This window comes from Sparus aurata, chromosome 19 (genome assembly GCF_900880675.1).
Source record: "Sparus aurata chromosome 19, fSpaAur1.1, whole genome shotgun sequence".
Taxonomy (NCBI): Eukaryota; Metazoa; Chordata; class Actinopteri; order Spariformes; family Sparidae; genus Sparus; species Sparus aurata.
Window position 1 is genome coordinate 9,201,285 of NC_044205.1, and position 25,854 is coordinate 9,227,138.

The 25,854-nt window shown below is 43.2% G+C and overlaps 1 protein-coding gene across 1 annotated transcript in view; it reads right to left on the reverse strand.

Annotated features, from left to right (window-relative positions):
* Positions 1 to 1,369: 1,369 nt before the first annotated feature.
* The window catches only part of LOC115570419 (partitioning defective 3 homolog), a 350,543-nt gene continuing 326,058 nt past the window's right edge, over positions 1,370 to 25,854 (reverse strand). Inside the window, exons 23-25 of the mRNA XM_030399018.1 lie at positions 19,202 to 19,322; positions 9,871 to 10,001; positions 1,370 to 4,607 (exon numbers count right to left, since the gene is read on the reverse strand). Of these exons, the coding sequence (XP_030254878.1) occupies positions 4,178 to 4,607; positions 9,871 to 10,001; positions 19,202 to 19,322 (682 nt within the window). The 3' untranslated portion in view covers positions 1,370 to 4,177. The remainder of the gene's footprint in view (positions 4,608 to 9,870; positions 10,002 to 19,201; positions 19,323 to 25,854) is intronic.

Here is a 25,854-nt window from a genome sequence, read left to right on the forward strand (position 1 = left end):
CCGGGCTCCACCTTAGCCTGAAACATTTGCATATTCTAATAAAGACTGACCACCTTTTTATAAAGAGAACAAGAATATAATCTGCATGTGCTGGAAAATGAGCTGTTTCATACAGAGAACTCTTTTAAATATAGCTGATCTACAAAAGCTCTCTGCATGTAACCGGGGTGAACGCTGAGACCTTGCTTGTGGCGAACACTTGGGCAAATGTTCCTGGTTTTGGTCTCTTCTCCTTCTTAACCTTACTTTTACCCTTATTCCCAAAGCTGTTATATAGATGTGTGGGTGTCTTTAACCCTGATGCATGTGCTTTCTAGTTTATCTCCACTCAGACCATACGGAGTCTTTCAAAGGCCTCTCCCTTCCTCAGGATGAGACAGATTTGGCAGGAGTTCTGTGATGCACAGCCAGCACCAGCACATTCTCAAACATGCCTTTCCCCCTCGGGACTGAACATCATAAATTTGACTATTGTCTTTATCAGAGCAGAAGTCATCTCAGGATGTTATTAGAAGTTGGGCCAGCTCAAGGCGAAACCTCCCGGCCAGGCTTTGACTGCGACCTATCAAGAAGAGAGATTGAAGAGATGGAGAGACGAGGAGGATGTGTTTTTATCTGACTTTTTCCCTGCCACTTCAACAAATGTAGGAGACATTTTTTTTCTTTCTTTCTTTTTTTTTACCATTCATCCAGTTATGTTAGGAAAATCCTGATTCTTGTATGACTTTATTATATTTTTAGCTTTAAAAGGCATGAGGAAGGATCTGGGCGCCAGATGACTGACAAGTTTTTGTTTAATACGTCTTCTTATGTTAACGAAATACACATGTGACACGCAATCGCCACATTTTTAATTGTAATGGAGAAAAAGACCAGATCAACAAGCCGTGTTTCATTTTGCATTCACATCCGAAAAACCGCAGCGTCGTCGCAGCGAGAGATGAGATATTCATGACTTGACTCCAGTTCTGCATCTTATTTCGCTGGTGTGTTATCGCGTAGAGAAATGATCTGTGAATGTTAAAGCAGCACAATCGAGGGAAATTATAGTTACAAGACTTGGAAACTACACTCGATTTATTCACTGAAAAAAAAGTTTTTTATTGTATGTACAGAGAACGACAGAAACAGTTCTTAATGATACACAGTTGTAAAAAATGAAAATTGCGCTGTGCTTACATATTAGTCTTTTTTTTTTTTGTTTTTTTTACCACCATAGTACCATATTGTGAATAATAAAACACAATGAGGGATGGTCATAAAAACACAATGAAACATTAACAATGTATTTCTCATTTCTCCCAGGATAAAAAAAAAAAAAAAAAAAAAAAAAAAAAAATCCCCCGAAACAATAGCTTTACAGGAAGAATCTGTGTGTCACAGGGGTGGCGCACAAACATTAATTACACAACACAGATAATAAACGTGCATTATGGGATATTATCAAATTTGCATATGAGGAGAAAAAATAACTCATAAGATATTGCAGGCAATTGAACCCCCTCCCCGGTTCATGGAAACATCAGTTAAAACAGCTGCTGTGTCAGAGCTAAAAAACCCTCTCTCTCTCTCACACACACACACACACACACTCACATACGAACCACACACCAGATCCAGTCTTATTCTGCCCTAGAAAAAATACAAAATAAACGAACGTGTGAAACCGACAGACGCGCTAAAGGAGACAGATGAAGACACGAGGAAGAAAAAGGGAGAGCAGAAGTGAGCGCAGGCTTGTTGGTAACCTCCTGTTTGTAGTGCAGGCTCGGAGGAATAGTTGCGATTACTCCATTGACTGAATCATCTGCAAGGTCAGGCCTCCCATCTTCTCTCCCTCCTACTCCTCTGCTCTTCTCCCACTCAGCAGCCAAGTGGTTCATATGGCTGCCAAGACATATTCAGAGGCATATTGGAGCATCCAGTTACTGGCAGCATTCACAGACACTTAAAACACATGTCCACCTACACATAACACACACATACACACACACACACAAACACAAGTGCACACTTGAACAGACATACATGTGTTTTTGAATTCCCCTTGTATGTGTGAGAACACAGTTTTGAGTTTTGACTACAATAAAACCTATAGACACCACTTCTAACCTACTCAAACCACCTCATGTCTAATAAAAGCCGTGAACTTTCTCTTAATCCTGATTCCAGTCCTAATCCTAGACCCAGGTTCCAGGAGTCATTCCAATGCCCGATCTTGGGACATAGACAGATGTACTTGATGTATGAAAAGACGCTTATTTATGACAGCTGACAATAGGTGTGTGATACGAAGGTTTAACTTAAACCACAATAGGAGGTAAAAAAAATGCATCTTGCACTGGTTACACTGGTAACTTCCGGCAGTGCATTCCCGTTTCCTCACAAGCCATCTACCCTTCTAATTTAGAGCAATGTTTGTAATGACGCATTAAGGGGAAAAAAAACTAAACAAAGAAAAACGAAGAAAAAAAAAACCCTTGAAAAAAAAAATGGTTTGGAGAAAAAAAAAACAGACTTTCATCGGACAGAGGTTGTGGTATAGGCACGCACGGTTGTAATAAACGCAATACAGGAAGGAGAGCTATGAACTGCAAACAAAACCAGTTGTTTGCCAATATATCGCTAGGATGATGATAGAGAACAAAACCAGCCACCTACACCTACAAAACCATCTACAATGGAATGTGGAAATGAATCCGGGAATGGCAATCTTATGGGAATTTCCAGGAAGACGACGTCAACGAAAACAGTCTCTCTACCTCTAACCTGATTCTCGAGTTAATGCAAATGCACTGGGGTCAGGGTTCCAACCTCTTCTTATCAATAAACACATTTTAACCTTGTTACTTAACATAACTAATCCATAGCCTGATTTTAACTGAAACCTACCACTGGCCTTCTGAGAAAAAAAAAAATCCTCAAAAAGCTGGAATTCTTGTTCACACAGGGATAGAAACAGGCTGTCACACACACCGAAATGCACAACCAATTATTGATTGAACGTCAGAAAAGCTCCCGACTGGTTTTCCAGCAATGGACATAATCATGAACGGAAAACAAAATCAGCTCTATTGTATTGGGGCGATGAGTCTGCAGAGCCGCACTGAGGCCACCCGCTGCAGAGGCGATGTGGTTTCCCCGTGTAAACCACGCTGATGAAATATTCAGCGAGGAACAACTCCGACACCTCTGGGCCAACAGTCTCGGGCTACAGCCAAATCATTGTAGGCGAGACCGGGGCCAGAGCCGCGCCAGCAACATAGCTTGTTTCTTCCTTCTTGCCATACATGACAACATACACGCACAAACATAAAGGGTGCCCATTCATTTTTTATGATGTACATTAATTAATAACCCAGACCTGACCTCATTTATACTGCTGGACTCTCTGGGGTTGGAATAAAGAAGATCTAAAGCTGTTTTCCTCCACTGAGAGGGACGTCTGGTGAGGGTGACAATGTGAAGGGGGAAAAAATGGAGATAAAGCAGCCAGCAGAGGATGAGAGAATTCAGGATTATCATATTGAATACAAGAGGGGGCTGGAAGGAGGACACACACTCTGCATAAGAGCTGTATCTGAATCCAAAAGGGACATTTCACTGAACTGATGGGGGGGGGGGGGGGGGGTCATGCCCAAAACCCAAGTTGTGACTCCACAGTTCACACAAGCTGCTTAACCTCTACACTCTGTCAATACGGGCCAACTCCTGCCAGCGCTCACACACACATACACACACGTACGAGCACACGCACTCACGCAAACACACAGTGCTCCGCAAAGTCCCCGCGAAGGGCAAAAATAAGCCTCATTCACTCAAGAGTGCAATCGACACGACGGGAACGTGCCTGGGCCGTGACCTTCGCTCGGGGCTACTCAGCTGTGATATCTGCTCCTCTGTATATATCAGATAGATGAATCAAGAGAGCAGATCATGAGCCAAAAAAAACTAGACTAGAAGGCACTTATACACAGTTTGATGATCATGATGCTGGACAGTAAAATACCTTTTTGATATAACCAAAAAAATGATTGTTGTTCTTGTCATTATAAAACTCTTTTAAATATTGATAGAAATCTCACCATTTTATTAAAACAGACTCATTTCCCTCTTTGCATTATTTTCCCAGTTAATGCTCCACAGAATCAGTCCAAGTCAGTCCCTTGTTACAGTCTCAGGAGTAAAACAGCCTCCCTTTCTCCGAACCCTGAAGTCTGCTGAACTTGGCGATCTGAGAAGGTGACGGTGGAACGTCCTGTCTGTAGGGGCCCTTGGACTGAGGTGGGGCCTGCACCGCGGCAGGGCCTGAGGCCTGATTGTGGTCTCTGTTGTGGTCGTAGGTGCTGCCACTGGGGGGTTCCTGTGCAGGAGGTGGTCTGGCCTTGTTGGCCTCCTGCTCTCTGCGTCTCTGCTCCTGCCTCAGCAACTCCTGAGTCTCCAGGAGGACGCGGGCGTTGAAGTTGGACGTTCCCAGGTAGCCGTTTCGTGATCCCTGGCCGCCGGAGTAGCGAGGGTTCTCCTTGGCTGTCTGGAATCCCTCTGCCGGCGGGTACACCTTGTCCCACGAGTCCGCCGACGCCGTGCTGGGGTTCTTACGAGGTTGACTAAACACACAGAGACAGGTAGAGAGGTCAATCGTGCGTTTGAGTGAATCATCTTTAACAGCAGCTGAATCTAAAGGGAAAAGAGGATAATAGCAGGAAACACTGCTTTTTTTCTCTAGCTGCCCCTGGGTCAGAACCATTGAAGGGGAATTCAAAAGAAACTGCACTTCAGCAGAGAATGTGGCCATTTTCACATTTTGCGAGATTAAAAGGGGCACGTGGTAGTAGCATTGATATGAAATACGAAAGGCAAGAGGGATCTGCCGCGTGATTACACAGAATCCTGGGACATAAAGGCAGAGACATGCAAGAGGCAGGAAACAAACGGGGGAAGCCTGAAACGCCCACAGGACTATTAGCTCCACATTGTAACCAAACACAAATGTTAAAACCTCCCTGAGAAAAATGGCTGCTTTCATCCATTTAACTCCTTTTTGGAGATGTAGACGGGTGCACTTACAGCACAGACAGAGTAATGGCGGGCCTCGCGGCGTTATCCGCCCCCTACTCATCTTCAGTCCGCCTGCCAGCCGCTCCACTGACAGGACAGTGCAAGATACACACATATAAGCTCTCATACCCCAAAAAACCCCCAAAACAAACACACGTGCATTTCTTCCGCCACACACGCTCCCCTTTTCCAGGAATTTGCCCCGGAAAGCAATCATTGCGAACTGCCAGGTTTCTGGCTGAAGTGTCAAGTCTGCTCCTCCATTATTAGGATCCATTAAGGCCACAGCGCGATGGAGGACTAGCGACAGTGTCTTTTGCGTCAGGGGTGCTAAGAGAAATCTCATTCACACCTCGCTGACCCGCTGTGCGCTTAAAAGGCTTTTGAGTCTACAGCACACAAGGCTACAGAGGGAGACAGGGGCCCAGCATGCTTTTAGGCCAAACAGCTTGCATTTCTTATCTGGCTGAGTCCCAGAGAGGCTGAGAGGAACAAAAGACAGAACAGGCTATTTGTTGTTCAAGGGACTTGTGTTTCTGAGAAAATATTTAGCTTTTTCTAAAACTGAGACCGTGTTGAATTGGCATTGTACATGGACAGAAATTCTACCCTGAATCTTGATTTCTCTTTTTGTTTGATATAAAATGAACGCTGTGTGAAGGTAAGAACTATGAATGGCTACCATTGTTTCCTCCTCGAGGTTCACGATAGTGGTGGCAATTCTTGATCATGACGACATTGTTAAGGAAGTTGAAGAGCACATCTATAAAAATCCTATCCACTTCAAACCATCTGCTCACTGCAGTTACAGTGAACAAGGGCGGCTATTTCATTTCACTGTTGGGGGGGGACAATTTACAAAAGAGAGCAATTCCTGAAGGGGACACCAAAGGTAACGCCAAAAGCACTGCTGCATTGTGAATTGCTCGCGACTACTATCATACTATACTAGATAATTGAAAAGTCAATAACTTAATGGTTGTACCAGCTTGTAACAGATGCCGCTGCCAAGTGTCAATATTGTGTCTGTGTTGACTCACATCATTCAGCCATGAGGCAATGGACCCAACGGAAAGCAGTCCCGTTATAACTGCAAATGTGTTTTTGTTCTATTGATTGGCAGAAATAAATAAAAACGTTACACAAATCTTTTGTTTAGGTGAACTTTTCCAAAGTAGCTCCTCACTGGACTTACCAGAGACTGCTCCACAGTTACTTGTAATGTGCCAGCTCTAATTTGTATGGAAGTGTGGATTGGTGGGCAGTGGACCAAACCACTGTGAGGAAAATAAAGGGGGGACCCAATATTTTAAAATGTCAAGTGTTTTCTTAATGCATATTAATATGACCATTTTAAATCAAATGTTTACGATGATATTGGCTATTGAGGGAGGAAGAGAGGGTCCTGAACCCCTGTCCCCCCAAAGCTTCAGCGTGTGCATGTGAATTTATCTCTGGGTCCATGCATACCCCATATACCAGGAGTGTCATTTCATCTTGCAATGCAGCTCTATTTGCAAATCAATCTTTGCTATGTTCTTGTGGTTGAATCAATCAGCATCGCGTGAGGAAAGACTGGCGGCTACAGGCGTGGTTAAGGAGTGAGGAGAGAAGAGAAGCGATTGTTCATTTGAAAACAATGATGTTGGTGAGGAGGAGGTTAGCTGACGTTAGGGTTAGGGTTTGATACATATGGTGTAGATATATATATATCTATGGTGTACATCTAAGGAGTTCCATTAACCTCCTGTGTCAAGCATTCATTTCAAGCAATTGCATTTTTAGGCAAATAGCAAAACACAAACAAATTAGGGTATTTTCGTTTATCTTTCCCATCATTCAAATCAACTGTCCCAGAATCCCTTGACGAATGGTTGCTTTTGTGGTCCAAAGTATCTCCGGGGAGGATGAGAGCTGAAGCACATGGCACTGTGGTGTGAGTTTCTGTGCCTTTTGCGAGGTTAGGTCCACATTTACAGAATAGATGCGTGGGCAATGTGTGTGTATACATCTCGGTACTGTGCTTGTCCAACCAAAAATGCATTTGCGCTGTGTATATGTGTGTGCATGCATGTAGAGCATGTGTAAGCACGAGGGTAATTGGTGGCGGGGCAGATGTAGGGACAGACTGCAGAGAAAGCCCCACCACATGCTCCGTATCTGGGTTTTTGCTGTCTGGGCGAGCCGCCACGCATTTACACCCCGGCTTGGCGCGCGGCGCAGCCAGCACTGCTCATGAAGTAGCCTCGTATTTAGAAAAACCCCCCAGATGCCTGTTGCACAAGGCAGCGATCTGTATTTCCAGAATGACCTTTAAGTTTACAAAGTAGATAAGAGGAGAAAGGGAGATTTAGGCCGAAAGTCTTCTGCGGGCGATGGGAAGAGAGCAGACATGGCACCGTTCCACAGGAATGTAACCATGATTGATGCGTCAGGGGAGCTTGTTCTCTTATCACCTCTGCTCCTGCGCCAGAATATGTCACAAAGTAGATCAGTTACGTTTATGAAAAAAAAGAAAGGGAGGGGATGGGAAAAATACACCGTACCGAGGAGCGGGGTAAATTTGGAACGACAGAACATAACAAACAAAGCCAGGAAGTTGGCTCGTAGAAGCACTTGCGGCCGCTGTGTGTTTCTTTAAAACAGCTGGGAGGAATCAGAGTTTATGAGGAGGAGGAGAGGAGGAGAAAGCACACATGCGAGAGGACCAAAATGATTAAGGAAGAAAACAAACAAACGCATTGCAACGGGCAACGGAACAATCATCACTATATCGCACAAATAAATTGTCGACAAACCTGGAATAACGTTTTTTTTTATAGAGCGGAACAATGTTGATTTGGCCCAGGAATCCGAGAGCTGCATGGGTGGATGGTTGAGCTCCTGGCAGTTCGCTTAGGCCACAGTTAAGAACCTTATCTTGACCGCATGCGCGCGCGTGTGTGTGTGTGTGCCTTTTTGTGTTCAAGTGCATCACTTTCAGGCTAATCAGCAGCCTCTCTTTCCTACTAACACACTCGTTCCTCTCCCAGCCCCACTCGCCCTCCACTGCCTGTCATCGCTAATCCTGCTCCGACAACAAGCATTCATTAGTGCTCCCCCCCACAATTCTTACATCCCAGACTAAGCGAGCTAAGCCTGGCCGTCATCAGATAACCAGCCGCCATGGCTTCTTCTGGAAGCTCTTTGGGGAGGAGGTTTTTTTTTTGTGTGTGTCCCCCTTTGGGTTGAATGGCTGACTGCTCAAGCTTCCTGTTTAGGATGGAACGGACAGGATGAAGGGGCTCCAAAAGAGCATAGCTGGAGTTGGGGGGGGTTGGGAAATTGTGGTTATTAATCTGGCAATGTAAGACTTTAGCTCTTTAATGAGGAGCCACGGCGAGACACAAGCTCTGAAAAGCCTCAGCTGGGGTCAAACGTCAAGCCTGAGCTCATGCGACTCTTTGCTAAAAGACGCTACAAGATTATGAGAGGAATGCATATCAAAGGCCGTCCTCGCCCAGCTTCTTTTTTTTTTTTGTCAGCCGGACAAACTTTCCCAAGAGAAGCAGCTCTCTGAGAGGGGAGGGCCGGAGGCAACTGTCACATCACATGAGATGCTGGCAGATAACACCTATGAAGGGAATGCACAGATCAGTCTCTGAAGCTTATACCGACCACATTGATTACGCGTCCATGTGGACCGCAAATCCATAGCCATAGACGGGAACATGTCTTTATCTACCTGACTGTGACTGCTCAGAGAAAGCAGAGCGGAGGAGAATGTTACGAAGAAGTGATTGCTGTTTGTGTAGGGAGAGAGTGAAATCACAGGAGAGCAGAGTTCCAGGAAATTTAAGACCACACACACACACACACACACACACACACACGTATACACACTTAAAGTGTTCTGTCTTTGTTTAAACTGGCAAGGAAGCGAAACCAAAATAAATCAGACTTCACTCAGACTTCACCTTCAGCAGAGCACAATGAATGGTTCATAATACAAACAAAAACTCTCACTGGATTGTTTTCAGTGTGGTAATATTAAACAATGACGAGGAAACATTGTTTTATTTAATTACTAACTTTAAATCTCTGTGTCAGTCAAGTGCAGACTGTCTCTTTAAGGTTAAAGATATGGAAATGTGTGAAACCAGCAGAGCTTCAGAGGAATGGTACGGGCACAGAACACATACAGGGTGAAGGCAGGAAATGCAAATACAGATATTAAACCAAACGCCTCGAGATGTAAGATAAGCTAAGCTTTATTGGCATCTCTTTGACAAATATGCAAAAGGAATTGAAGCAGGAAGAGACGGAGAAGATGAAGAGCAGCAGTTGCAGCTCTGAACTACTACAGCCAAAGAGAGGATTCTATATTGGATAAGGGAAGTGTTGTTGGGGGGGGGGGGGGCAATGTCAGTGCTTCTTCAGGGTCAACATTGATTTAATGAAGTTAAATATCATTCAAATAATTCCAGGGGGCTACATTAAATGATTTCATTCAAAGAGTTTGGCTAAGACTCATTTACATGTCTGGAGATGTGTTGGGAAGTGGCTTTGTGGTGATTGACTTTGTAGTCAAAGAGAGACGCTTTAGAGAGAGTAGAGAAAAAAGGGCAAGGGCACAAATATGAGGGGAAAGAAATGGATGGAAATCGAAAAAGTCAAATGAAGAGGTCCAGAAAAGGGCAGGAAGGACGTGATAAGTCACAGAGAGGGGAGGGGGAGAGAGAGAGAGAGAGAGAGAGAGAGAGAGACAGACAGATAGATGAACAGACGGATGGAATAGAGAAAGGACCGGGCGGGGGGGGGGGGGTATCTCACCGCGGAAGGGAGCTGTACTGTCTCTGTGCCTGCTGGAAACTCTGGTCTCTGTCCTCCTGCTGCTGTTTCTGGACCTGACTGTCAACTGTTACTGAATGGCGTCCACTGGGTGCCTCTGTCCCGTTGCTCACCTGCAACAGGCAGTTACACAAGTCAGGATACACACAGTTAAGACCCGGTGACATAGAAACAAGTAGAAGTAAAACTGTTAACATTCCATCTGAAAAGAGAGAAAACGCACACAAACACACACACACAGTCACACACTTAGCTGATGGAATATTTTCCCTCAGCAGTACGGGTGGCTTGACAGTGTGTGTTAGGCTGCCCTCAGGGGACAGGTAGTTAGTAGGTGTTATTCCAGGATGGCAGCGGCATTGAAAAAATGCACCGGTGGTAACAACGGATGAAGTCCGCTGATAATGTTTTTAATGGAATAATTCACCCACATATGATCTTTCTATCGTTTCTAAATCCTTGGTTTACAAGACTTAGATTCTTGTGGTGATGGTCCAGGTCTCTTGATGGGGGGTTGTAGGAGGTACTTATCCCTCATCCTATTACCTGCAGATGTCGTCCCTGTGTGGAGAAGCAATGAGTAGTGTTGGTGTACTGCTGTAAACTGTACAAGCAGCAAGTGTTTTAGCCACCTAAAAAAGGTATGTATCCGTTTAAGCAGCTGTACCTGTCAGGCAACATATTACGCTGACCACACACAGCTGCGCTTTTGCGCAAGAATACGGACGTTGTACCGTTCAGGGAATGTAGTGCCAAAGGGAGAGGCGGTTTGACAGCAAAGATGTTGAAAACACAGCGTACACTTCGACAAAAATATATTTTTTAGGCTGGACATATTTTAGGTGGCTAAAATACATCTCGTCCCGTTTACTGCAGCACAAGGCCCTGCTTCCTATCGCTGTGACATGCTGCTTCTCCACACAGGGGGAGAGCTGAGGGTCATCTACTGCAGGTAACACAATGACTAGGGATAAGTACCTCCATACAACCCTACATCAAAAGACCCAAACAATCACTTTCATGGAGAGCAATGCTCTAAAAAGCGGAAGCCACAACAGATCTGACTGAGATATGTATTTTGACCCAGAAAAGAGGATATTTTTGGGGAAAAATTAAAAGATGGCGGTTCATTGAGGACTTGAAGTCTTTTTTACTTTACAGGCAGACACCATAATAACAAAATATTAAACCTATGCTGTGTATTAATGCACTGTAAGCACTACTAGCATGCTGGAGACATAAAATATAGACGAGTACCACCAGTCACTCCAGTTCATAGATTTGTGTGTGTCTTGACTACACACCACTAACCTGTCCCAGTCTGCATGTGTGTTTGTTGTCTGATCACTGGCGGGGTTGACATGGAGATATCATCTCCCTCAACGCTAGCACGCTGCTAACGAGCTGGCTGATGAAAGAACATGACAAGCCAATTAAGCAGAGGCGAGCTGAGGAGGCGCAGCAAGCGTGGCTTGACCAATTGTCAGTTTTCATCAGGCCTGGATGGTAACGTGGTGGGCAGGTGGGGGTGTTCACACATTTTTCCCAATGATTTTGTACTGTTTTACAGGCAGCTGTGTTTTAAAAGTAAACAGAACCTCTAAGGTGTCGGTGTTTTATAGCCTGGAGAGATATTTTCTCAAATGTCCAAATTCTGTGTTTGTGTTTTTATGGCGTGGGTGGTATGAGGGGTAATAGTATGTGATAGAACGGATGGATGGTGTGAAGGTGTCTTTCAGATGGAAAGGCTGTCAGCAAAAATGCCGTCTAGGAAACATCTCGCGTTCCTGAAATGGCTGCTTACCTCCTCACTTGGACAGCTGCAATAACAGAGCAATTACATTTCACTCAGCATCAATAACAAGTCCTTTCTCAAGCCCCTCCAAGTCCAAAGAAACATAATAGTGTTTCGCGTGGGTGAAGCGAAGATTACTCATATGTTTCAGATTCTGCTGGAACAGCACGTTTCCCCGGTTCACAAAGTGCAGAGCACATAAACGAATATCAGGCGAACACTTAGCGAACGGGAGAAATTATTTTACTGGGACTGAATGCAGGGGTGAGAAAATAATTAGTCACGCACACTCAGGGATTTTAATGCGATCCGAGAGGAAGTGGTGAGGAATCCGGAGGTGCTCGGCGCTACGGTTTAAAACTAACGGGGTTGAGGTGGATGACGCCATGCCAAGAGAAATGCATGAGAAATAGCCGGGAGAGAAAATCAGTCAGTGTAATGGTATTATCCAGGGGAGGAGAATCAGATTATTCCATGTTAGGGCTGGAATACAATGCCATATAAAACATGACATTTGATGAAATCAAATCAAAGGGACGTCCGTGTTCGTTTTTATCCAATAATGTGAAAAAATGATGTCAATACGGCACGCTTTTATCTCTCCCTTGTTTCCTTGGTGGGTGTCATAGACGGGGGAGGAGAAAAAAAAAATCATTCTCCACCTGTTTAAACATGAGAGCGTTCACAGACAGTGAGCCGGGGGGACACAATTATGAAAATTATTTGCAGCTATCAAAAATACAAGTCCGGGAAAGCAGCTGGAAAGGAGTCGAGCTTGAAAAAGTGAGAGACAGCCGAGGTGTAATGTTTCTTGGTTCAGAGCCGGTCACGGACCTTTCAGTAATATCAAAGCAGGTTGCTGTGTCGGGTCAGCACTAACATATGGCCTTGCTGCCCACACTCCTCATGATGCTATGTTTGTAGCACACCACATACGGAACAGTTTTAAGAGCGCAGCCGCGCTGTACACAAACACGCATATGGAAGGCATTTTGAGTTGCTAATGGACAGAAAGACCTGAAAAAAGCCCAGTTGGATAATGATTCTCTCATAAAGTCCTTGCACGACCCAGTTCCGCCAATTTATTATAAGAAAACCCAGTCCATTTGTGGTCGCCGGAGTGTGTAGCTCCGGGTGGAGTATCCATCTGGGAGCAAGCACTGTGGTCTGCCATTTCCCAGTCCCTGGACCATGGTGAATGGGAAGTGGGCTTTGTTACCACTTAAGGACTCCAAAGCAGGCACAAATGGCAGAACAAAATGTTAGATTTTTTTATTTTTTCCAGAGAAGATATCTGTGTGGAGGAATCTGTGGGGTAATAGTGCTGAAATATATAACAATGTCAGCATAAGAGAAAGGTAATCTCTTTGTTTTCCTCTGCTCCCTCTGTTCTCTATCTTATCTGTGAACCCATACAGCGTGGTGAGTTAACTGAGTGCACAGTAGAAGCAGGTTGGAGGGGCTGCATGCAATCTGTGAGACACATTATTGTATTTGCTATGAACAAATCTACTTCCCACTCCCAACCAGGCAAAAGTTATCTTTGTGACTGTGACTTATGGCGAGGCCAGTAAACCGTGCTTGCACTATCCGTAATTAGTCCATTTAGCCTTGACAGCTAGCATTAGTATAGGTGAGTAAACTGAGAAGAGTTTGACAAAAGATCGGTCAAAACACAACCAGTGGTGGTTCAAAAAGTCTGTAAAAAAAGTCGTGGAGTCAAGATATCCTGATTAGAGAGTGACATCACACTCCCTCTCTGCGTGTTATTATAATATTAATTAATCTGTTCATCTTCTCTGTTTTTTTTTTTTTGGGTAGCCAGACTGGACACGCACGCATGTTAGTGCAGGCGAGCCCCCCTCCCTCCGGAACCGTTGGACCACCCCGTTTATAGACACAGCAAGCAGGATTGTGGGTGTCTTCTAACTTATGCTACATTTGAGAACAAACACGTTTGCCTGAAAATAGTTCTGTAGGTATCTTTGCATAGTGCTGGAGTTAGCCGCAGTGTACACCGCAATTTTCTCACAGTGCTAGATATTTGTTTGTGTCTTGTCTGTCACTCTGTTGCCATTAATAGTCTCTACCGGGTATCCGAAACACTGCCATACAAATGATTTAAAAGTGGCGGGGGCATACTTCTATGCTAATTTCGAGTTCCGTCACGTTTTAATATCATGAGATGTCGTGGGACAAGATCTCGTCACACTCCTTCAATCCACCGATTGGCATGAGCTTCTTTCATAGTGTGAGCTGATTTTTGGGGCATCGTCACGTGACATTTGGCCACTACGTCAAATTGGCTTCAAAACCTCTGGCCCTTCCTAGGGGCCTGATTGCACTCTTTCATGGTGCAGAGCTGGGTTGATATAACTCTAACCCTTAAGCCCCGGGGAGTCAAGTGACAACGGCTAAAAGTGGCTTTTCGAGTTATTATCGTCACATGATCACATTGCAAATATTAGTTGGACACAACTGAACACTCACTAACATGAAAGCACCATATTCAGAGGAACCTCAGTTTGCACAAACACAACAAATGCTTGCAGACACATGTATCCTAGTAGCAGGAGATAGAGTGATAATAAAATCAAAAGAATTCACATAAATAAGGTCTTTACAAGCTGCTGTTTGTGCGTTTGATCCAAAGTACCAGCATGGCGCTCACACTCCTCTGTGTGGTCATGCTCATTGACGCACAAACCCAACAGCACAAATTGATTTTATTGCTGCAGACAGAGAGCAAGAGAGAGAGAGAGAAAAAAAAGGCAACTCTTTGGAAAATACATAGCACTTTATAATGAACATCTGGAAATCCCCTCTCACAGAGCAGCGAGGAGGGAGGGAGGAAAAAACCTGCCAGCTCTAATTTTGCGTGTTGGCTTGGGGGGCTACATGATAGACAGGGCTTCTTGTGTCCTGGTCATTATTCCATTAAGGAGGAGCCGGGTCTCGAGGACTGACCTCAGCATTGTCGTTACAGGCGTTCACAGGGGACACACCTGAGCTCAGTCTCCAACACTCCGGAGTCAAGCTGGGGTCAGACTCAGTGTAAGAGCCTTACACCTCACACCCACCATTATCAGGATCGTCGTACATGTACTATTTTTTCATCCCAAATTAAAACTTTTTTTAAAAAGGTAGTTTGTTTGGGATCTAAGCAAGAGGATACTGGGTAACAGAAATGTAACATTAGTTGGTTTACTCGAGTGAAAATTGCATTAAAGTACATTCAGACAAGGTGAGGTTACGTTGAAGAAAATTCTATCATGAACACAAAAAAAATAAGAAATGGGAATGCAGATGGCTGAAGATGCAGACAATCTGGTTTGGGTACAGTGAAGTTGAGTTTTATATCACAGCAGTCTTTGTCATGACTACAGTTTTCGCCAGAACACGTAAAGCAAGTTTAGACAGACACTTTAGACAGTTTACAATTATAATCGGTTGGCAGCAGCTATCAGGAGATTTGGATTGTGGACTGCAAGACAGCCAACAAAAACTTCCAACAGATTTGAGAGATTCTTGACTGATCGTTCAAGATCAGGCATTGTGACCCCTCTAAAACTGCACATCAAACCACAATTGATATGATAGATATTCTGCCCTATTCTGAAATATTTGGGTGTTTGGGGATAATATTGGGGCTCAATCAGTAAAGTTTCTGCCACATTTTATTTTAGTTCCAAACCTTGAAATATCCTCACCTCTGAGTCATTTTTTAGATATTCTTTGTTCAGCTTTCAATCATTAACATTTTTTAATTTGAAAATCTACATTTCCATGAAAATTGGGCAAACACTTTCTGCTGATGAAGATCATGCAATGTGATTAAAAGCCCCAATCTAAACCACTAAATGGAATTTAAAATTAATCAGTTTTTTTCAACAGCTGATCCAAAGTCCAGAGTGAAAAGTGAACCTCTCTCTACTCTCACACCAACTTGGATGAGTATGCGAGAACAACTCGGTCCAATTATTTTCTTAATGCTCGTATCGGAAGATCACATTAATTATTGCATATCACACAATTAAAAAGCTTGGTTTTAGTTAATTAATCTACTTATCTCAAGGAAACATATTCTCTTATCAGTAGATAATGAGATAATCAACCTGTTATGTATCAAAAGAAAACAAAATGTTGTTATTACTTATGAGTGATTGGAACACCCATTTCTCTTGAATAATATGAAGTTGTTTTCTCATGATAAACTAGACTCTCGAGAAATGTGTTTTCTCAAAATGATGATGTAACTTAATCCATTCTGAAAATGAGGAAATTAGATTTGTCGTCTCAAGATAATGATTGAAACCCAATTTACAGAAAACATGTTGGCAAAGCATGTTTCTGCGAAAGCACAGATAAGATAAAACTTGTGCACAATGCTGTGCTTATGTGCTTAGCCACTCATTTAGAGTTGACCCGTCATCACTGTCTCGCTCTTGTCGCCTATGACTCAACTACTGTTCCCTCCACCTCATTTTGTAGACATGTCAATATGGTAAGTAGCCTATGAGACGTACAAATGGGAACGTATCAGTGGTGCAGAATGCAAACTGCTAATATCTTATTCCGGTGACTGGACCGAGATAAGGCATTAGTAATTGCGACATAATGACATTCAAAAAATAATAATTGCACCTATGATCGTTCTGTGGCTTCCTTCACAAGCTTAGAAAAAAAATAGGAATTTGAAAATCTAATTTTCCATGACTTCTGGTCATCAGTATTATTCAATCATAATATCTGGATAAGTAGCGCAGCGAATCTGAGCTGTTGCTATTTGTTTTTATAAGAAATATATAGTATAACTGATACAACCGAGTCATACATGCCTCAAGACGCTAGCAGCTCCTGTTCTGGCTTGTGCTCATGTGTGGGAGCCATCACGATATATTGTTGAGTACTCAGGGACAACGTGCTTCAAAGTGTATTTCTGCACACTTTGATGTGGTACTCATTTAACTGCCTTCCTAAAGCATCTTGCATTTTCTTGGTAACGCTCACCGAGTGGTTTGATTTTTAAAAGAGTGGAGGGCCCGGAGGTTTCACTTTAATCACTGTGGACAAAATTCAGCAGTGACACATGCTGAAATCCACTGCAAGAACCGAAAGATGTCAATTTCTGTACAAAAAAATCCCCAACTACGCTATGGAATACTGGCACAAGGTCATTTTTGTGCAACTTGTTCATTTTTTCATAAAGTAAAATAGTTTTCAGTTTCAGCCTAAAAATATTAAATAAATAGAAAACTGCAAATGAAGAATGAGAGTTTACGTCTCTTATGGTGTATTTTTAAGTCAGCGTGTACATCTATGAAGTTTTTTTCTTTCTTTTTTTTTGCTTCAATTCACACATTTATCACTTCATATTTTTTCCTTGATTCTACCCTTTTTCTATCCACATCCCCCTGTTTTTCGTCTCAAGATGGAAGTCCCATCCCCCTCCAATAGAGCCATAGCCATTCTGCTTTGGATGACACAAAGACGCGACTTCCCTTGTGTTCCTTTTAATCAGTGTCATAACATAACATTGGTACGCCTGTATCTTTCCTAACAAGATCTGCCATTGTGAATCCTTGTTCACAGGACTGAAATAACATGAAAGAGAACTAATAAAACAGACTTCAATACTCCAGGGCCGGCCTTATATCTTATTACCAGTGGAAAAGAGGGGGTATGCTCAACAATGTCAACAATCACAAGCAATTAGGAGCTCAGAGGCTCAGAGAGACCAACTGAGACTGCTTAGCGCTGAACAAACAGTTAACATCTCATTTTGACAGCGAAATGGAAGAGAGAGAGATTAAGAAAACAGTGGAGGGACATGTCCGCGTTTAGTTTTCTTTTCAACCATCAGCGAAGGAAATCCAGCGCAAATAAAGCATGCTTGTAAGTGTGCTTTCACGTCTAACCCAAACTCATCCAGACGATAGAAAAAACCAGCAGGCAGGGGCGAGACAACCCCTGTCACATCAGGCCTCCGCCCCAAACCAGTTTAATTGACAAACTGACACTGATAATTCTCCAGAAAATTGGATGCCAAATATCTAAACTTTCAAGGTCTGACATTCTGACCTGTAATTTAGACCTGTAATTGGTCTGGCAATTCCTCCATAACCACAACTTTGTCTGTCTCAGGCTATTACACTGCAAAAAATATATAAATATTTGACCTCTAACTTTGGGCGTTTTGGCTCTATTTTTTGGCCAGAAAAAAAAAAAGAGTTAAACAAGTTTTGGGTCTGCGTGCTGAAATGATGAGTGATTTAATACATATGTGGAAAGATGATGCAAAGTGCTTCGTTAGTTAAACTCCAAGCCCAGTTGAACTTTTCACGCATAGCAGGAAGTAATATGAGATCAAGTCTGAACGAATTAACAAAGGAATTAACTTGATTACATTTTTTTCCAATTAAGATGAGGAAATCCCATTTTTTTTAGTATAGATCAATCATGGAAGAGGAGAACGGCTTAAAAAACACATTTTAATTTGAAAAAAAAAAATTAATTTAAAAATCCTTTAATCACGTCTAATGAAAATTAAACTGAACACTGTGCCTCACTGTCTTCAGTTTCTCCCCCCTTTCTTTGCCTCAAAGTCCTGAACAGTCACTTGTCATGGAATGTTTCCCTTGTTCATTTCCTCTCTGCCTTCCTGCCATAAGTGTGTCACATTTACATGACAGAAAAGGCACAGACAGAGTTGAGTAATTAGCAATTAGTTCCAGGTCAAAGGTTAGACCCCGAATTTTCAATTTTGGCAGAAGTCGGGACCAAAGCCTAAAGTTTTATCGACACGAGTCAGGTAGTTTGGCAGTCATACAACAATGATGTCCACAAAAGGATGACAGTGTCAGGCGATCGGAGCACCTCCATGGACTACTGAAAGTAATTATCATTCGTCTCACAAGTAAGATTGTTATTATTGAAGAGCAGGAACGTATGACTCCACTTAATTGCAGTCTGTAGGTTTATAAAACAAAATATCCTCTGTTGGGAATGATCGTAGAAATCACATTTAGGCACAGTGTTTGTGTTTTCTCACTTTGTATCACTATCAGTTAGAAAGAAGAACATTTACTGTAATATTTTTATCATCTGTATATATTATCAGATGAACTGGTAAACAGCTAAAATCATCAAGCCAATATCAATAAAAAAAGGTATTTTAATTTGTGGTAATACCGATATACTAAATTAGTAATATGTTAGTGCTTGTTGCTTTAAAAACAATTATATGGTTGTTATTTTGCTGTGTTACAGAGCAGTTGTGAGGTTGTGTCGGTAGTTGATAGTCAGGAAAATACGCTTCAGATCAGGCTGTCCAGGATCAAAATTATTTGAGCGTAAGAAATCCATTAATCAGCTGGTGGCTTTGGAGATAATCTCAGTGTTCAGTGGTGCATCAGGGGGAATCGCTCTAACAGCTCTGATTCCAGGGTATTTTGGACCATATGTTTTCCGTGTCTGTGCAGCTCAGTGCCACTCTGGTGGCTCCTATCGAACACTCACCCAGGGCTGGGCGAGGCTGTAGATGTGCCGATGGTCCTCCAGGTCTTCATCCTGCCTGGCCTGCTGGAACTCGTGCCTCAGCCTTTGTATCCGGTCGTGGTTACTGGGGGTCATCTCGCTGCTGGTAGAGACACACAGAGGAGGTGAGATGGTGGGGCTAGTTGTGTTGGATCGGGAAAGCACACTCATTGGTTATTAGGAGGGTAATCTTTTTAGCAAGAGCTGACTCAGAACTAACTCCTGGCACATCACTCTGGCTAGCATTTTGTCAGTAATGCTTTCTCATATTTGAATAATTTATACAAGAATCCTAACACCCTTCTAAATTCTGTTGAGGATCCCTTGATATGACACGTCACGATTCCCTTTCGCATACCTGATTGACATTTCTATTTTTTATTTCTTCCCACGAGACCCCCTTCCAATCTCATCTGTCCTGAGCATCCCTTTAACTGAAAGTGTCCCTCGTGCACCATTGTAATGTGATGCATGTCCCTTTTAGACTGCAGGAGAATGTTGGCCTTTTATGGTACACAGTCATTAAACACTGTGGAAAACCCTCATTTACATCCTCTTCATTAAGGGGCTTTGAGGGGCCTGTCAATAGGAATCAATACCCTTCCCTCAGCTTAATCAGGCTCTTCTTTATCACCAGCTACAGAGGCAGCACATGACAAAACGCATAATTATGATGAGACAACCGCCTTGATAATAAGCCTGCATTTATGCATACCGCAGGGACGACAGTGACCAAAGGTTAGGAATTTGTGCTGAGAGCGGATGGGAGCCCGGGGGTGTAGGGAGTGGGATTGATAGAGTGAGGGGAAGGAAGAGGAGATAAAGGTAGTAGGGCCGCTCTAGGATATGGTGCCGAGTAAAAAAAAAGGGAAAGGTTAATCAAAAGCATGTGAGAGAAGGGAAAGAAACTAAGTCGGCTAGGACCTGTCACCCTGTCATTGTGTGCGTCCTCCTGAGTAGCACTTACAGGTGGCACGCCAGCAGTGGAAGTGATTGCTTATTTGGGCCCGGAGGATTCTGGGCACAATTATGTGGCGATAATTGCGGATAAGAATGAGCACATCCTTCTGATGATAATGGGCAGTAGGACACGCTGCCAATCAAGCTTCATTAAAAGCACAGTAAATAGCAGCCCATAAAGGATGAATGGATCTCGGTGCGTGCCCCTGAGTAGCACTTGGCGAGACACGTTATCGTGTTGTTCGTATTGCCTGAACAAAATCAATTGTATTAGTTATACTCCATTTGATTCCTATAGCTTTATATGTGTGGGAGAGCAGGGGCGTGCATTAGGCCTTTCATGTGGATGTGGGCAATTAAGTGGCTCATCGGGGTGTGAGGTTGGCTTATGCTTTTAGGGTATGGGGTGATGCATTCCTCCTATTACTGCATATTACAAAATCAATGTTCCCTCTCTTATTTGCATGAGGTTGCTTAAATAGCATGTACCATGTGAAAAGACATTAAATGACTTAATTGTAGCCCATAAAGAACACAGCTGAATAGACCATATGTGCAAGGCAACACTGAAAGGCTCATGAAAGATGTGATTCCTGCAAAGTTGCTCTCTCTTATCATACAAGTGTCGATTAATTTTGATTAGAAGGGCAGCCCACAAGCATAATATGAAACCACCATCAGTTTCAGAATTTGTTTCTGCGGCCCTTTTCACACAGAGACTGCATTATTGCTGCAACCAAGGCTCGCCTTTACACCACCTTTTTTGTTCACACTGAACTAAGCGGTACTGGTTTAAAGCCTCTCCAGTGGGTCATTTCGAACAGCACGCCAAAACCCCCCAAAAATCATGCAGAACCAAAAGAGGCATGACGGTACACATCATGACGTTGACATCCGTGTGTCTTTTTTTAACGTGTTTCCCCAGGGTTCCACCTGTTAATCTAAACATGTACCCGTTGACTGTCTATATTCATGTGGATGCTGTGATTGAGACCCTGACCCACCATGCATCGTGGAAAGTGACAAACGTACGTTTTTTGCTCTAATAACATATCATCAGTAAATAGAGGACCCTGTCTGACTCTCACTCGCAGGGAGGGATGCTGTTTTCTGGGGGAAAGTTCACTGAGGTCTCGGTCGGGAGGGTTCACAGTCGCTGTGTTTTTTTTTTTTTCAATACAAGTTGGTAGGGACAAAAACTACAACAACACAATAGTGGAAGGAGACAAAGACATGGTGAGTTTAAGTTGTTTGTTCTAAATCACGTCACATAATCACTGCCATTCAACTGCAGGAGCTGCCTGGCTCTCAGTACCGGGGACAGACTCTGTTTTTCAGGCAGAAATGTGACAAAGAGTCGGTAGGACAGACAGGATGACAGACACTTCTCCACATATGGATGCAGTATTTGTTTCCTCATATATGTTGCCGAAGACACTACAAGTTACCATGTTACTGTTGTCTGGTCCTGTGACATTTCTTTATGGGTTGAAGTGTGGGACATTTCTCTTTTTATTTGATGAGTGAAGGATCTGTTTAGCTGTCAGAATGTCAACACCATCAGAGTGACACACTCCCCCGTAGTACAGTTTCAGAAATAATCTCTGTCCATACTAACACACGCAAAACATATACCACATGACCATTCGCCGACACTGGCAGATGCATTCATTACCTACTGTGTGGTTGAGTGATTCATCACAGAAACTGAAGGTTCAGAAAGGAAGACTACTCTCCTGCATGTTTAGTCTTTAGTTTATTTCTTATGCCATCCTGTCAATCATTCCTCTCACACATGGTCGCTCATAATTGCCTGTCATTATCTGGGGCTGTCAATTGGTATCAGCAGCTCACATCAGCCAGGGACATCTATCCAATAGGACACAACATACCTTCACCGTTAGCCCATCATCTTTCTACTCTCTTTTTAAATACGATTGTCTGTCTGCCTTCAGTTCTTTCATGCTGCTGTTTTGCTCATGCCCCGTAATCACCCAATCTTCGCAGATTCGCGAGTTTCATCATTTCATCAGCATCGCGTGTCTCCGAAGAGTCATCCGCCGCCACTACCACCACCACCGGTGCCTGGACTCCGTGGGGGATATTTCTTGCCACTGCTCAGGGCAGACGTGCTTCAATCACAAAATCTCCCTGTAGAGTCTACGCGCCAAAAATGTTCACCCATGAGTCATTATCACATATCTTCTGTTGGATTACGACATATATCTTCTGTAAAAAACACTAATTAATTCATTTAGGATTCTCTCGTGATTGAAATACTGTGAACAATTCTTTTTCTATTGACTCTTCAATGTAACCTTTCTTACTTACTTTTACTTTTAGATTCAATCATATGTATTACAGGTACAAGGGCTGATATCCTGAAAGCAGGACAAGAAGGATGAGGCAGTGAAACATGACTGCGCTTTACAGAATCCCCCTGGATAATTCTATTTTTATTAAAAAATTGTCACAGCTTTTTTTAACCTCTCTTTTCCCATTACTTTATTCTGAATTTAATTAATCAATTACAAATAATTTTGTGTCTTTCTGACATAGACAATACAACCTTGATAAAAAACTCAAATACTTCACACTACAGTGGCACATAATCCAGGTTGACATTTGCATATAATGCACTGATACGACTTAAACAGTAAGCGAACGTGGATGCCTGCACCATCATTTCAGAAAATCTCTATAAGTGATTCAGAATTTCTTCACCCTTGAAGGAGTTTTCCAAAAATGGCATTTTAACCTAAAACACGTTAACCTGATACAATGTTAACGTGCTTATGAAAGGCCAAAATGAATTTATAAAAGCTAAGTTTGAATAAATACCTGTGAATATGTGGACAGGGCCTAAAAAATACAAACCACCATGTAATTGAGAAAAAAAAAAAACACATCTGTAATTCTTCGCCCTAGTGTATGCATGCAATGTTTGGATACAGTATAAGTCATCATCTCGAGAGAGAGGTTTGTAAAGACTCGGAAAGGGTGGAAAAAGACCAAAGAGACCGGATCGAGGAAGTCCAATGCATGCAATTAGTTTAATCCCTGAGGCTGGTCAAAGAAAAGACAGGGTTGGCTCCAAACAAACAGCCTCGTAAATATTTCCCTTTGACCCTTCAGCGAGGGTCAGTGCTGGCATCAGCATCTCAAAAAGATGCACCAATGGGCTACAGGAACCACAGGGAGCAGCTGGGGATTGACAAAAAGGGCCACACCCCAGGCAATAAACAAGACTGCTTGAGTCCATATACACTTTCAACACAGTAAGACCTATTGCCCTTCTATCACCCACTCAAGCGTCAATCTATGAGAGAGTATAATATATGTTACCAAATTTCTGTGGATGAAGTGGTGGGGAGTGAAATGGCAGAAGATGAGCCGAGACAAGATCTCCAGCAAATTAAAGAACTGGCAGCAAAGCACAAAATGGAAATTGGATCGCACAGGGACCGGGGAGTGGGGTTTGGGATTTAACGAGGGGTGAATTTGTCACGGCAGTTCAAAGGAGGCCCGTGCAATTTCTAGATTATCTGCAGGGTCCTCTCCTCTTGGTCCTCCGCCCACCACGGGGGGTACCAAGATGATGATGGGATTCTTGAAAAACACTCCACGGAATTCTTCTATGTAAATATATTCATATAGCAAGAAAAAAAAAAAAAGAGCTGGAAAGCTTTGCACTGCCGGGGAAGTGCAGAGGCACCCACAGCTGCCCGCTATCACCGGAACAGCCAGCAGCAGCCCTGTCCTCACACGTAAAGAAGATGGATTCAGCCGCTTTCCCTGAGAGCTCCCCAATGCTTGGGCACCTCAATGTGTAATTAGTCAGCATGATCGTTGCCGTTCAGGTGTCACCGCTTATAAATCCCCCTGTGAATACATCAACGTCTGTAATGGGCCTGAAGAACGAGCGCGCCAAGAAAAATACAGGGTGGGAAACTGGCGGCAATTTACGTCAGCGGACCTCTTCAGCAATTAGGATAAATGTGTCACCTGAGCCAGCAACACATGTGTATGAGGGAATATGAATGAGCACTCCGCATCGGGTTTGCTATAAGCCATGTGTTTGTGCATGAGGGAAAAAGGTCACAGGTTGTGTAAGTGTACTCAAGGGTACAGGCAAGCTGTCTGTATCATGATCATGAGTAAGCAGGGCTTAGTCCCAGTACGTTTTTTTTTTTTTTTTTTCCCAGTAGCCTTTTTTTTTCCCCGAAATGTGAGTCAAGGAAAAATGGGATGCTGCACGTTAGGTAATTAAAAAACATGGGCGAGATAAAGTATCCATATGCCACAGCATTTTCACAGCCGGCATCTTCATTCTGCCCTGTATAATGAGATTTGCTCAAAATTCATCTGTGTTCGCAGACTGAAATGTCAGCACTTGGCCTCCAAGGTCGGCCATGTCGCTCCGAAATGCAAACATACGCGTGGAATACAGACCGCGCCTCATAGATGTAGAAACAAAGATGCCAACACACGCTCTGTCTCCGATTCCCTGCCTCTCTACTGCTCATTTTACAGACGCTTGTGTTCGGTAGAGTCGCACTGCTGCTGTGTTCATAGCTTGGCTGAAAGCTTATTCTGAAGGCTTATCAGGAGAGGGGATCCTGTGAATTCACAGGCATGCAGCGTCAGGTCAAACAGCAAGGATTCAGGCTCAGAACTACAACAGACAATCCCCTTCCTGTCCTGCTGCTCCACCTCATCCTCTCGCTTCTCAAGACAGGAATACAAAGCTAGTCGAAGTATGAAAATACAGAGAAACAGCAAAATTGTTGAACTTTAGATAAAAAACATGGCTTGTTGATTAAAGGTATAGCAAGTAGAGATTTCTGCATTTAAACGATTATTACATTATCACAGATGTTTCCAATAATCTTCAAACCCAGGAAAATCCAAGCCTGCCAATCCAAGTTTACTCAAGGTAAGGGTGCGTTTCATTTGGTCGCCTGTAGCTATCACTTCCAGAGGAAGTTATAGTCAGAGACTGAGTGAGGAAGTCAGGGAACGTGACTGTAGATAATGTGAATTAAACATTACCTTGTCTATGAATATTTGTCCCTTACTCATATCAGATAGATTTCATTGCCTATGGTGGTTACTTGCGCAGTTTCACCGATCTTTTGTGCCTTTTTTGCGTTACTCACAGTGTTTATATGCCCCCAAAACAGACAAATTACTGTGTGTTGGTGGTACTCTTCTCTCTTCACTCTGTTACTTTGTAATGTAACGTTAATGATGTAAAGTACATCTCCCCTCCAGCTCCAGTTTGCTGTCAACATTACAATACATAAACACCTGACAATGGAGGTCACCCCCCTGGATCGCTGCAGCGATCCAGGGGGGTGACATTAAACTGGCATTAAACTGGTTGATTAATGGCAGTAAAGAAAACTCCATGTTTTATTCTCAAACATTATCTCTGAGCTCTCCTCCCATCGACAACTGGTTCTAGATCAGAGCAGAATCAGATGTGACTCCTGGTGTTTGTTCCTCCAGAAGGTCTGGCTCTGCACCCGACTCTACCCTCTAGCAGCAGAAATGACATATTGTGCATTTTTGAGTTTCATCCATAACAATTTATAATACTGCAGTAGCGACACACTTCTTGGCACTTTTGTTTTGCAGCAGACCGAGCAGCAAGTGGTGTGCATATCTCTAAG